The sequence below is a fragment of the Bidens hawaiensis genome, unplaced genomic scaffold, assembly GCF_021521415.1.
Source record: "Bidens hawaiensis isolate Kalapana, Puna unplaced genomic scaffold, B.hawaiensis_p1.1 tig00022343_1, whole genome shotgun sequence".
Taxonomy (NCBI): Eukaryota; Viridiplantae; Streptophyta; class Magnoliopsida; order Asterales; family Asteraceae; genus Bidens; species Bidens hawaiensis.
This window is the reverse complement of record NW_027493484.1, coordinates 105,990-118,783: the sequence shown is the minus strand read 5'-3', so window position 1 is coordinate 118,783 and position 12,794 is coordinate 105,990. Positions and strand designations below refer to the sequence as shown.

General features: G+C 34.9%; 1 protein-coding gene across 1 annotated transcript; it reads left to right on the top strand.

Moving 5' to 3' along the window:
* The first annotated feature begins 4,974 nt into the window (after positions 1-4,974).
* On the top strand, positions 4,975-9,413 carry LOC143565463 (uncharacterized). The gene is made up of 3 exons (XM_077052427.1): positions 4,975-5,384; positions 7,924-8,015; positions 8,758-9,413. The coding sequence occupies exons 1-3, from the start codon at positions 5,229-5,231 to the stop codon at positions 9,161-9,163; spliced, it is 654 nt and encodes a 217-aa protein (XP_076908542.1). The 5' UTR covers positions 4,975-5,228; the 3' UTR covers positions 9,164-9,413.
* The last annotated feature ends 3,381 nt before the right edge of the window (positions 9,414-12,794 follow it).

Sequence of the window (12,794 nt, the reverse complement as noted above, 5' to 3'; positions counted from 1 at the left end):
TGTACCCAACAGGCCAATACACAATTTAACTCACACAAAATTCAGCAAGTTTTAAGATGAACCTATTTTAACTCTCACAAAATTCAACAGCGCCATTAATGCCATACGAAACTAACCAATACATATCGAATTCTTACTGCTTTGATCTATCTCAAGGTGTAAGTGTGAGGACACTGTGCGCTCACAAATTATTACGTATATTTTTTGCTTTACTACCGATGTCGTAACAAAGTTAACCAATACCTTCCGAACTCATGTCACGCAACCACTGCAATGTGGCAGGTTTTGTTACCTAGTTACCTTTTAATTCGTAAATGATTCAGTTCGTTAAATATGTAATCCGATGACACTGCTACACATGATTAATCAGCATGTATATTGCTACCGGAACAAAACTCGTTTTTTAACTATACAATCAGAATTATATGAAATGTATTCAGCCATTCGAATGATGAGTTTCTTGTTTAATTGCATGCATTATTACCGTACTGTTTGTACGCATTGATACATACGTTCCTCTCGTTGTCACCTTATTCTCCCAAAACAAGCAACAATTATTCTTCGATCCTACAAACCTCTGTTGGATTTTCTTTAATACTCTCAAATTATGCATTGACCATAAATCCCAACCTCTGATTAATATCACCAATGCGTTTTAAACGAATAACTGTGGACGATGCATACAACCAGGGCCGGCCCAATAGTACAAGAGACTAAAGCCCAAGTTTTAGGCCCCCAAAATTTAAAGGCCCCCATTTTTTAAAATAAGATTCATATGTTTAGTGGTGATATTATTATTTACTGCGCATTCTTATCCAATATGTTCTTGGCATTGCAATGGTACTTGGGCCTTTTTATTCCACGGAAACGTAGGTTCGAATCCAATTGGTTTCTAGTAATTTCCTTTTCCTAGTTCTTTTATTTAATTTACTTCCAGAAAAACCTTGCAATAATAATTTTCTTAAATTTCTAATTTCTAATGGTTCACATGTCTTTCTAGACAAGATATAAAATGTTGTGTTCTATGTATATTACTTTTATGAATTATATGTTCCTATATAATTAGAAAAGAGATTTATTTGTTAGGTTTTTTTATTGTTTCTATTTAAAAATATTGCATTAGTTTTTATTATATACAATAGTTTGATTTTGAGAGACGAGACAAGAAACACCTATAGTTTCAAAGTTTATCGACCCTCACAACTCACTATCGTTGGACATTCATGAGTCAAGTTTTAAAAGTTTGTTTTTTTTTCCTTATATCTTTCAATTTTCATTTTCACAATTTAAGGTTTCATTTCATTTGTTTCCGTTGTTAGTAAAGTTATGCTTGATTTTTGTCTGAATATGCTTGATTTTGCTTAGTTGATTTTTGGCTTACTTTTTCCTTAGTTGAATCCGCTAAGTTCATTAATTGGCTTATGCTAAGTGGTGGAATTTGAGTTGGAGTAACAAATACAATGTCCCATATAAAATCTTATTGGTTAATTTCATCAAATTTCGACGTGCATGTTAGGTTCGTAAAGGAAAAAAGTTTTTTTTTTGGGAAAAAGGCCTCATATATTTTAATCCGCTTTAGGCCTCTAAAAATGTTAGGCCGCCACTGCATACAACCAAAAGCTAAAACATGAACTCCTATCAGTAAAACAGACAATATTGTGATTTTACGTGTTACCATAAAAGAAAACAACATCAACGTACGGAAAATTACCTTAAAGTCTTTCAAATTGATAGACTTCACAATGTATTGAAAACCAAGATATTGAATCTAACTTTTTCTTGGATTCCAAATGCAAGAGAATGTAACGCACAAAAGAAAACAAAATCTACTTGTGGACGGATAAGTGATGAAAATGACGCAAGTGATACTATTAGCGACGTAAACATATGATCGGTACCGACAGTTTACAACTCGCGTCAGATTTTTCTACACCTAAAATACGTTGCTTTTTGGTTAGCTACGTGCATCGCGCTTTTCTTTTGAGGTGTTGCTTGTCCCCTAGCTAAGTGTGTTGGTGAATTAGTGACATTAAGATTATTTTTTGCCAATGGGGAATTAATGGTAAACCAAATTAAGAGAAGTCATAATAGACTTTGATGTGAGTTAGAGACGTGAAGTACATGCTTGTTTAATTTTACGGTGGTCTCGGTACTAAAAAACCTCTATGACTTTGATACCATTAATTGGTGTCTATTTATTTATTTATTTTTATGTCGAAAAGTTGTATGAAAAACAATCTCCAAAAATGACTGGACTTAACTAGCAAGTTGTTACCTCTTACTCTCTAAGGTAGCAGGTTTGTTAATAAAGGTGTGAAGCAAATTAAAGATCGGTAGCAAATTTTAAGTATATATGGTAGCAACTTAGTTCAATGGTAGCTATTTTATCATAATTGTTTATGAAACGTTGCGACGTTTCGCCTCTACCATTGTAATAGTTCAACAACTATATAAAGGGGTCGTAATTAATCAATCAATTTCGTTCGTATTTTCATACTTCACATAGAATTACTTTTGGTTCTTTGAGAAAACATTTTATGTTTTATCCAATTATTATTTCGTAAGATGCAAATATTTTAATTTAGAAGTGATTTTAAATAGTATACATAATGCTAAGTGAAGAAGTAGGCAAAACTGAATGATATAGTTGCATAGAGGTTCAATGAAAAGCATGTGAAAGGAATAATAGACTTGCATATGTACCCATCAGACAATTTCTAGCCACACTATATTCAACACATGTTGAAATATTGATGACATTAAAAAAATAGAGATATTTGTTTTAACCCCTTATTTAACATTGAATTTGAGATAATATATCCATCATTAGATTGATCACTTTCATGAATTGATTGCACATGCATGTTTATTACCTGTAGTTGTTATCTACTTGCCTACTTTTCTCTCGTTGTCACCCTTATCCCCCCTATAAATGTTATTGTACCACCTCAAATATATTTCGGATCTTGTTTTAAACACCTTCAAGTTGCACGTTAACTGTGTACTGTAAATGAGAGATCTGACATCAAATATCACCAACACGTTTTAGGCTAGTGGTTGTAGATGACAAGGCTCACATGTTAGCGTGTTTTACCCTGAACAATCCGACCTTCTATGAAATTTCTATTTGCACAATAAAAAACAAAGTTGTGAACTCTCGCCGGGTAAAACAAACAATATTAACGCAAGGAGAATTGCTCAAAGTTCTTCCAATTAATAGATACACTTCACAAAGTCATGTCCAATCTGTAATGAAATGCAAGAGAATTAATGTATGCCATGCAAGCAAGAGAATGTAAGCCACAAAAGAAAAGAAAATTTATTGTGACGATTAAGTGATGAAAATGATGCCAATGATGCTATTAGCTACGTCTTGAGGCAGATTTTAGCAACACTGCATGTGTGCCGCCAACAAGATAGACAAGAGATGTATAGCGATAGTTTACAAATTACAATGTGTCACCTATATTTTGTGCGCCTAGAATACGTTAATATGTCTATGCATCGCTATGTACACCATTGTTCTTTGAGGTGTCGCTAAGTGGACCGCTCGTCTTGATATATATTATGAAACTATCTGACATCTATTTGTATTACCTCAAAAGTTTTGCTAGAGGTGACACTTTTGACTTGTTTGCTAATGAATGTCTATGTGGATTTTGTTTATTAGTAACCTAGGAATACTATTATCTAATCGTATCTAAACATATTTTTACATATCTAAAATATAAAATTGACAAAAATATAAATACATAAAACGCATGAACTAGGCTGCGCATGGGTTGGGTTTTTGGTCCTTGAAAAGTTTTTGGTTTTGGTTTTTATGACGGGCTAGGTTCAGTTTTCGGTTCGGGTGTCGGCTTGAAATTTTACTTTTGTGCTAGAAAAGCCTTGTAAAATAGGTTGTAAGTTTTAGGCCTACAATATATGTGAATGTGGTGAGAATAACTCATTTAATTTAGCTTTATATTTATATTGAGGCCCATCGAAACTGTTTAGCTGCTAAATAATAGCCCATTAAAGCTTTAAACTTATGGGCCATAAATGATTAAACTGAAAATGTTTTTCAGAAAGAGCACTATCCGTCCATCAAGCTCATTTAGGTTTCCTATTTGGGCCGATTTATTGATGAGTATATCTAATTAGTTATATTATTCATATCATGTAAATTTGATTAAGAAAAAGGTAATAAGATTTATATACATATGATAAACAAAAGTTGAAATTACGTTGGAGCTCGAGACACCTTGTGATCTGCTTAGTATTTGATTGAAAAACAAAAGGTTACATAATTAAATTTCAATTGTTAATTTTTTTTTAAAATTAGGGGTTGTTTAAAATGATCCATTAATATAATTAGTACTAGCATTTACTAATATAATTAGTATATATAATATTAAAAAGATAGATGTTTATTTAATAAAAGAGACATGCGAGAAAAATGATAAGAATAAAAAATGAAGGTGACACGTACGATCACCCACTTGTGGTCTAGTGATAAGAAAGTTTGGGGTTCTTCAGTAGAGATTCAAGTTGAATTCCCACTTGTGTCACTTTGAGTGGATATTGTCAATGAAAGATTTGGGCTAGGCCTTGCGAGGCTGTCAGTTCGGATTCAAAGTGCACCTGGGTTTTCGTCTCACCGTATGTTACGCCAGAGAGTTCTGCTCTTGTGGCGGCACAACGACTGTCAAGTGACAGCCGACGGTATGTTATCCCCGGGGAACGCTCAAGCCAAACTCTGAAGTCAGCGTATGTCCGGTTAAGACAATATAGTCTGACAAGAATGAAACATGGAGACTTTCCAAATTATAGAATGCGATAACCTAACTAAACACAAAACAAGAAAGTCGTCGTTTAAAAAAACGAGGAGGAGGAGAACCGGTACCGTGTTCGATACCAGTATCGTAAACTCAAAATATTATTATAAAAGTACAATTACAATAATAATATTTTGACCAAACCCATAAACTCGGCCCCAAACACCACCTACAGTAGTAATAGTCCATCCCTAGTCTTCAATTTCATCCCCAATTTCATTTCAATCAATCAAATCCAATTCTTGACGATATTTCGATTCCGTTTGCGGCCAATCCAATCGACACACGAAACAGCCAATTGACCGAATCTGTGCTCAACAGTTTTGGTCACAAATGGAACAACCCTAGAAACTAATATATTGAGGCTAATTTTCGTTGGATGTGATAATAACAATAATAATAATAATAATGTTGAAGCTGTGGAGATGGTACCAGAAGTGTTTAGCTGTGCATCCGGTGAAAACTCAGGTTATTAGCTCCGGTTTAATTTGGGGGTTTGGTGATATTGCTGCTCAGACGGTTACTCATGCCACTGCTGTCAATAAAAACCCTAATTTGATACCTGTAAGTGTTTTTCGTATGATGATATATTAGGTTTTATATTGTAAAAGCTGGTTTTTTAAAACTTGTATTAGTAGGTATTGGGGTTGTAAGTGGTAAAGCTATTATTCATGACCTGCTTGACTCGACTAAGTAGGTTGACGGGGTTAGGCGCTAGGAAACCGAAAGTATTTGTTTCATTTGAATGGTTTGGTGGTGTCTTTGAGTGTTTTCGTTATAAAAAACAAAATGGCTTTTGGTTGTCAAACTAGTTATGCCTTATGGAATAATCTAGCTACATGATTAACTGTAGCATAACACAATGCAGGAGATATGTTTTAATTTGCTTTTGTTGTTATGAGAGCATTCACATCCAATTTATGTGAAGGGAGTATGTAAATTATAGGGTGAGGTTTTGAGTAGTTGTGAGTGTAAATTATAGGGGTGGAGAGAAAAATGTAGTGATTATTTGTAAATTTGGGGAAACATTTGGGGAACATTGTTTGCCCCTATTTATTTTTTAATATTTGTTGGATTGGTTGTGAGTAGAGGAGAGAGAAAACTGTAATGATAAAGGTATAAAAAATATTATTTAATTGAACAGGAGAGAGAAATGTAGTGTTTTTTAGTGTAATTATAGAGATAAGAATGGGGAATGGGATGAGAATGCTCTCAAACTAGAGAATTAGATAATCAATTGTTTAACTGTATTAGAATATTGTTTGTTTAAGGATGTAAGGAGTTTAATAAGCAACAACTTTGAAACTGGTTATTTGGGATTGATAGTTTCACCTGATAATCAGATATGTGTAATTAGTTTGCCGGCATTCAAACACTCAAAAATGGTTATGTGCATCAAAGTGTAATAATTAGATTAGCAAGTGTAGGAAGCAATCTCAAAACACTTAAGTACTTTGTTATTGGGCCATAACGTTGGTGATTTTAGTGTCATCAAGCCATAATGTGGAGTAGACATTTGTACAAGACTCAGATTTTATTCTTTGAGGCGCGTAATCTCGGCTTTAGCATTTATTATCCATTCTTTTTTGGGTCATTTGTATAATTACAATTTTATTGTGCATAAACACAAACGTAGACCAGTCAAGACCACAATTATTATTATCATGTATACTTTCTATAATTGCAAGGGGTTAGGGTACTTATCTTTATGTTTAGAAGTTTCTGCATTTGTCTCTTTGACTTTGTATGTTGGGATTTCTAGAAATAAATTCCATTTTTCAATACCTTATTCGTTAATTTAAGCTCACTCTTGGCTTACTGTACGGCCTGTATTTAGTTAGGTCATACGGTTCGTTTGGCTCAAATTTGCCATATTAACAGTTTGGTCTCTTAACTTGCAGTTTAACGTATTGACGATTTTGGTTTTCAACTTCATTTTGATACCTTTGAAGTTTGATGCTTCAAGTATGTTTAATATTTTTGGGTTGTTACAATTGTTTAGCCTTAAATGGTTAGAACCTAGAAGCCAATAGTCGCTCATCAACTTCTCATCTTATGGTTTTTGTATTTGCATACGATTCTTTCAGTTACCACTTTCCTTTCATTGGTGCATAGGTTTGATAAAGAGAAAATCACATAAGTAGCCAATTTAGTGAGTGTGATATACTTCCATGGTCACGTTAGAGCAATTTCACGCATATAGCCATAGGATACGTAAATGTTTAGTCCCATATCTACCGTTACTCCCCTAAACTCTGAATGTTATCATTCTTTACACGAATAATAAATCAATAATGCAATACATACGTGAGTCCGTACATGAATTGATTGGCTATGTGATGGCATGTATCACATTAGTTTAAGTCTTTATTCATGTGAAAAAGCCTGATACACTGATAAAAGTAGATATGTATCTCATGGTTAAATGAGTGATTTGATTCTGACATGCTGTATAGGCATAACATGCGTGGGTTTTTCTTTGATTAAGTGGCTTGGTTTGGTGAGCATATATGACTTATATCATTTTGCTATAACAAGTAGTAGTGTTTGGAGATTTTTTTAACAATTATTTTTTTCCGTTGCAACAAAAGGGCTAATTTTCTCTCTTCTATCAACAAAATGTGACATGCACCAGTGATCTTATGGATAACTGGATAAGTTGCTTGTGGAGTTTTAGGGGGTGTTTGGGATTTCTTATTTTAGCTTCTTATAGCTTATAACTTATGGGTTATAAGTTATTAGGTGTTTGGGGAAGTTAGATTTTGTGAGTGTATAAGGTATAAGTTACAACTTTGTAACTTATAACCTATACCTTAAATAAGCTATAAGGAGGTAAAATTAGGAATCCCAAACACCCCCTTAATATTTTTCATACCGCCTTTATGGGCGGTCTGATTAATTTCTATCGCGAGAACTGGTTTACTATTTATTGGACAGCTGAAACAATTTGCACTTTGTTCGTTCATTATGTTACCTCTGCAGGATATCACTGTCACTATATTTGCTTGTTATTTTTGCTTTCTCTTTTGCTTCTTGTAGAAATATGAAGCATGTGATTGTCATGATTGAATAATAATATATTTAATGCACGTTAATTTAACAGGAGGAAGATAAAGAGCTACACATCAATTGGAGACGTGTGGCTACCACAAGCTTATTTGGAATGGCTTTTGTCGGACCAGTTGGTCATTTCTGGTTAGTACTTCTTTCAGATTTTACAAATATAATTTTATGGTAAACTGCAAGTGTAGAATTTATGTTAGTTATTTCTGGTTATTTAGAAAATAGATATGGTAGTTTTTAGAGGTTGGTGACATCTCTACATGAACTATCGGCTCTGGATATCATCCGTATTTGGTTCAACATAAGATAGGAACATTTATAAAGAAAGTAAACCATACTTGATTTGCATCTTTGTTTGGTATTAATATTGATTTCATATAGGCATAACTTTCAGAAAGTTCATAAGCTTTGATAACCGTTTATGAAATGGTAACAATGCATTTTGTTTGATTTAATATTTTAGATGTTAAATCTCTCGTCAATCTGCCAGTATCTGAAAGTAAATCAATCTCTCCCATATATGCGAAGTCACGATTTTACATCTAAAATGGTGTTATGTGGCTTACTAATCTCAAGTCTTGGACATTTTTGTTCCATCTTTTCAGCCAAAAGCAAGTCAAGATTTTTTATCAACTGAAATGGTGAATGGTGATAACTTGTATACTTAAATATAAACTGTTTTTGGCCAAGAGCAAGAATTATCAAAGGTCAATCGAGATCAAATAAGTTAAATCTGATAGTAAAGTAGCCAAAAGTAACAAAAACTTAATGGTGCAAGTCTAAGACTTGTTATTTTCTGAAGATCTCCCTCTATTCTTGTTAGTTGTTATAGAAGGGCATTTTAAACAATTCACCCATACTATTGTTCTTGTAGGTATGAAGGTTTGGATCGGTTTTTAAAATTCAAACTTAAATACCCACCTAAATCCGTACGGTTTGTTGCAACTAAAGTAGCGCTTGACGGGATCATTTTCGGGCCCGTGGATCTTCTTGTTTTCTTCTCCTACATGGGCTTCGCAGCAGGAAAAAGTGCTAATCAAGTGAAAGAGGACGTGAAGCGCGATTTTCTTCCAGCGCTAGTTTTAGAAGGCGGAATTTGGCCGATGGTTCAAGTTGCCAATTTTCGGTTTATACCCGTACAATACCAACTTTTGTATGTGAATTCATTCTGCTTGTTGGACAGCTGTTTTCTTTCTTGGCTTGAACAACAACAGGATGCTGCTTGGAAACAGTGGTTCAAGAATTTGTCATTGAATGAACATAATAACAAAGAGGGTTAACGGGCCGAGCCGCATTGAGTTTGGTTTTTGGCCCAGTTTTTTTTTTGGGATTTTATTTTTAGTTTGTGTTGAATCTTTTGGGAACTTTGAGAAGAGTGTTTGATTTTAGCTGTCTTTAAAAGAAAAAGAAAAATCTTTTGCTTGGTATATCATTTGGTTGTATATATTGAAATATAGTGCATGGGAAAGACTATTGGTCCTTAACACATAATTTGTGTGTCAAATGCCAGAGTGGGCTCGAGCTCTCGAAAGCCAACGGGCCAAGCCATGCCTTAAGCCGAGCCTTCTGAGCTTGGTTACCAAAAATTGAGCTAGCCCGGCTCAAGTCGTTTCAAATCAAGTTTTCTTTAGCTAGTTTTGTAGGAGCTTTTATGCGGTTCTGACATGCCATGGTGTCCATTCATGCATTCTGTTTAGACATGGCTGGCTTGGATCATTTAGTCGTTTTGAACTGGTGATATGGATGGAAAATCATTAGCTTAACCGCTGTTTGAGTAGAATCATGAAAGCTTATAAATGAATTTTGTGTTTGTACTTTTTAACTTATAAAATTGAGTTATTAGGTAGTTGGTGTTTATGTTTATCCAAATTAAACTACTGAATGAATGGTCTACTAAACTAGAATAATAATGTATATGCTGTGACGTTTGTTTCAATGTGATGCTCTTTTCTAAATAATAGAATAAAATATAACGTTTGAGACTGAGCAACTTATGTAACACAAACGGATTAAGCCAACTTTATGGCCAAGATTTGGGTCAAAATTTATGGCCAAGATTTGGCTTCGTCTTTAAAATCGGCTTTCATAATTAAAAATAAAAATAAAAATAAAAATAAAAATAAAAATAGGTGTTCATTCGTCATATAAGCCAACATGACACTCCTTTGGTGGTTGAGTGGTATCAACAAGAGCGAACTACATTTAGGCTATGTGTAATGGAGGGGCTACAATTGGGGGCGAATTATGACACGTGGCGTCCAGTCAGCATGAAGTGGAAATTTGCTTTTGGAGTGTAATGGTGTAAGGGCTACAAGTTGGGTCCACAGTGTGTTTTTTTATTATTTTCTTTTTATAATTAAACTAATTAAATAAAAATCAATTTATTTAAATAATTAACTAAAAATGCATTAAAATTAAAAAGAAATACAAAAAAAAAACATAACTAAAAAAAATACATAATTAAAAATATTAAAAAACATAACTAAAGAAAAAAAAACATAACTAAAAAAGAAACTAATATATGTAATATTCGCGCATTTTTTCACGTCGGCGTTGCATCAATAATTCGGCATTCTCGTGAAACCCCTCCGCTTTGAGGGATTCGTAGTCGTCTTTCATTTGTTTTAATTCGAATGTCTGGTTCAGCTTTTCTTGTTGTTTGTTGGATGCTCGAATGTCGGCTCCAATTACGGTGGCATTTGTTTCTAAATGACCGACCAACTCGTTTATTTCAACGGGCTCCGTATTGAATCGTGTTGACGACGAACCTTCCCCCTTATTTTTACTCGATCTCCCGAGTGGTCGAGGCAACTCCTCTACCTCATCTTCGTCGGGTATATTCAAATCATCGGCTAAATTGACCGTGTCGTCGAGGAAGAAGCTACGAGCTTCGGAGGGTGTGTTTGGTGTGCTCGGATTTGTCGACGACGATGTCTTCGACATTTTTGAAGGCCGTGATGAGCCGGCTCGTCGGGCGGCCGGAACGGTTGGTACCACATTCCATTTCGAGCAACGACGTAGCTTTTCCCAAGAACTCAAATACTTGAACGGTTTCCCGGGCCGCTCGACAGTGGGACCCTGAGCTCGAAAGTCGCTCAAGGCTTGACCTATAATGTCGACGTCGTTATTTCCGCTACGCCAGCCGGACCCCTTCAACCGGTTAATTATCCTGGCATATTTTTGACAATCGGCGTTAAGCCCCTTCCAGTGGGCTTGAACCGCTTCTTTTCCCCGGTAGTCTTCGGGTTTACCGGTTATCGCGAGCCAAGCTTCATATACTTTCTTCCAAAACACCCTGATGGCTTGAAAGTTAGCTACAAATTAAATTTATTTGTAACAATTAGTATATATTTTAATAAACACTAAATACATTTTTAATAAATACTTAATATTAAAAAACTTACCGACGTCGGGATCCTCCAAAATGTTAATCCAAGCCCTTGCAAGGGCCACCTCCTCCTCCTCGTTCCAATGCTTGTATGGATCACGTTGCGTCATCGTCTCCCCCTGTTGTTGTTTTTTTGTGTTTACGAGTCGGCTTTTTGCTTGAACCGGAGCCCCGTGACGTTTGCGTATCCGGTACCGACTCCGGTGGTGTAGACCCGAACGCCGACATTGTGTTTTGGGGGGCTGAGAAAGTTGGCGTACATGTTTAGGTTCGGGTCGGAAAGTTGATACGGATAGCTCGGTTGGTTCGATTGGCTCGGTTGGTTCCATTGTAAGTTCGGTTGGTTCGGTTGGCTTGATTGCGAACCATACGTTTGACCGAAAGCAGGGAATTGGTAGTTCGGTTGGTTCGGTTGGCTCGATTGCGAACCATACGTTTGACCAAAAAGAGGGAATTGGTAGTTCGGTTGGTTCGGTTGGCTCGATTGCGAACCATACACTTGACCGAAAGCAGGGAGTTGGTAGTTCGGTTGGTTCGGGTTGTTTCTAGGATTCATTTTGTTTATTTTTTTAAGAAATTGGGTATGATTTGTGTATAAAATGGATATAAAATGGAGAAGGGTGTAGTTTATATATATATATATATATTGTTTAATTTTTATTTTTTTAAAATTTGACCGTTTCACAACGGTCATTTTATTAATTTATTATTATTTTCTTCTTCAACGGGGCGACAAATATATCCCGCCCCCGCCCATTTTCGCCCAATTATCGCCGGGGGGGAGCGGTGTTTCACCAAAAAATCGCCCATTTTCGTCCTAAATTCCCTCCCAGTACACAGAGCCTTAGTCTCATTTAGACTCTAAAAAGTAAAACTCAGACTCAAGTTTGTTTATCAAACAAACTTATTTTTAGACTCAAACTCGTTTATCAAACCAATTTTGAGTGGCCTATCTCGTTTACATCTTACACAGCAGCCAGGTTACGATGGCAGAAAGCAGTTAGAGAAAGTTTAACAAAGTTATTCAAACATGTGGCTAAAACTTGCTCCAAAACAACTAAAATAACTTCCACAGTTAAGGGGCATTTGGGATTTCTTATTTAACCTTTTCATTTATAAGTTAAAAAGTTATAACTTATGACACACTCACACATTTTAACTTTTCTAAACACCTTAGAACATATTTTAACTTTTCTAAACACCTTATAACTTATAATTATAACTTATACATTGAAGATAAAATAAGCAATCCCTTAGTTCACAACTTTAGCTCCTTAAAATAGTCAAGACCTTTTTTTTTCTACGGTGATTGTTGTTGAAGCTATTAAGATTCAACTAACAATCTATTAATTCAATCTGTTTTCTATAACTAACTTTATTTTATATAATACATAAAACTGAGTTACAAAAAGATCAATTAACAGTTTAGAGTCAAAATGAGTCACAAATATGTATAAATATTTGAAAAACAAGGCCATGTAAACAAAAACTGAACGAGAATAAATAGCGTTTGAGTGATTAAT

What these genes read in the sequence shown, in the direction of transcription:
- LOC143565463 (XM_077052427.1), top strand. Translation starts at nt 5,229, where the DNA reads ATGTTGAAGCTGTGGAGATGGTACCAGAAGTGTTTAGCTGTGCATCCG. An exon ending in AAAACCCTAATTTGATACCT is followed by an intron (nt 5,385 to 7,923) that starts GTAAGTGTTTTT and finishes TTAATTTAACAG; the next exon opens with GAGGAAGATAAAGAGCTACA. An exon ending in GGACCAGTTGGTCATTTCTG is followed by an intron (nt 8,016 to 8,757) that starts GTTAGTACTTCT and finishes TTGTTCTTGTAG; the next exon opens with GTATGAAGGTTTGGATCGGT.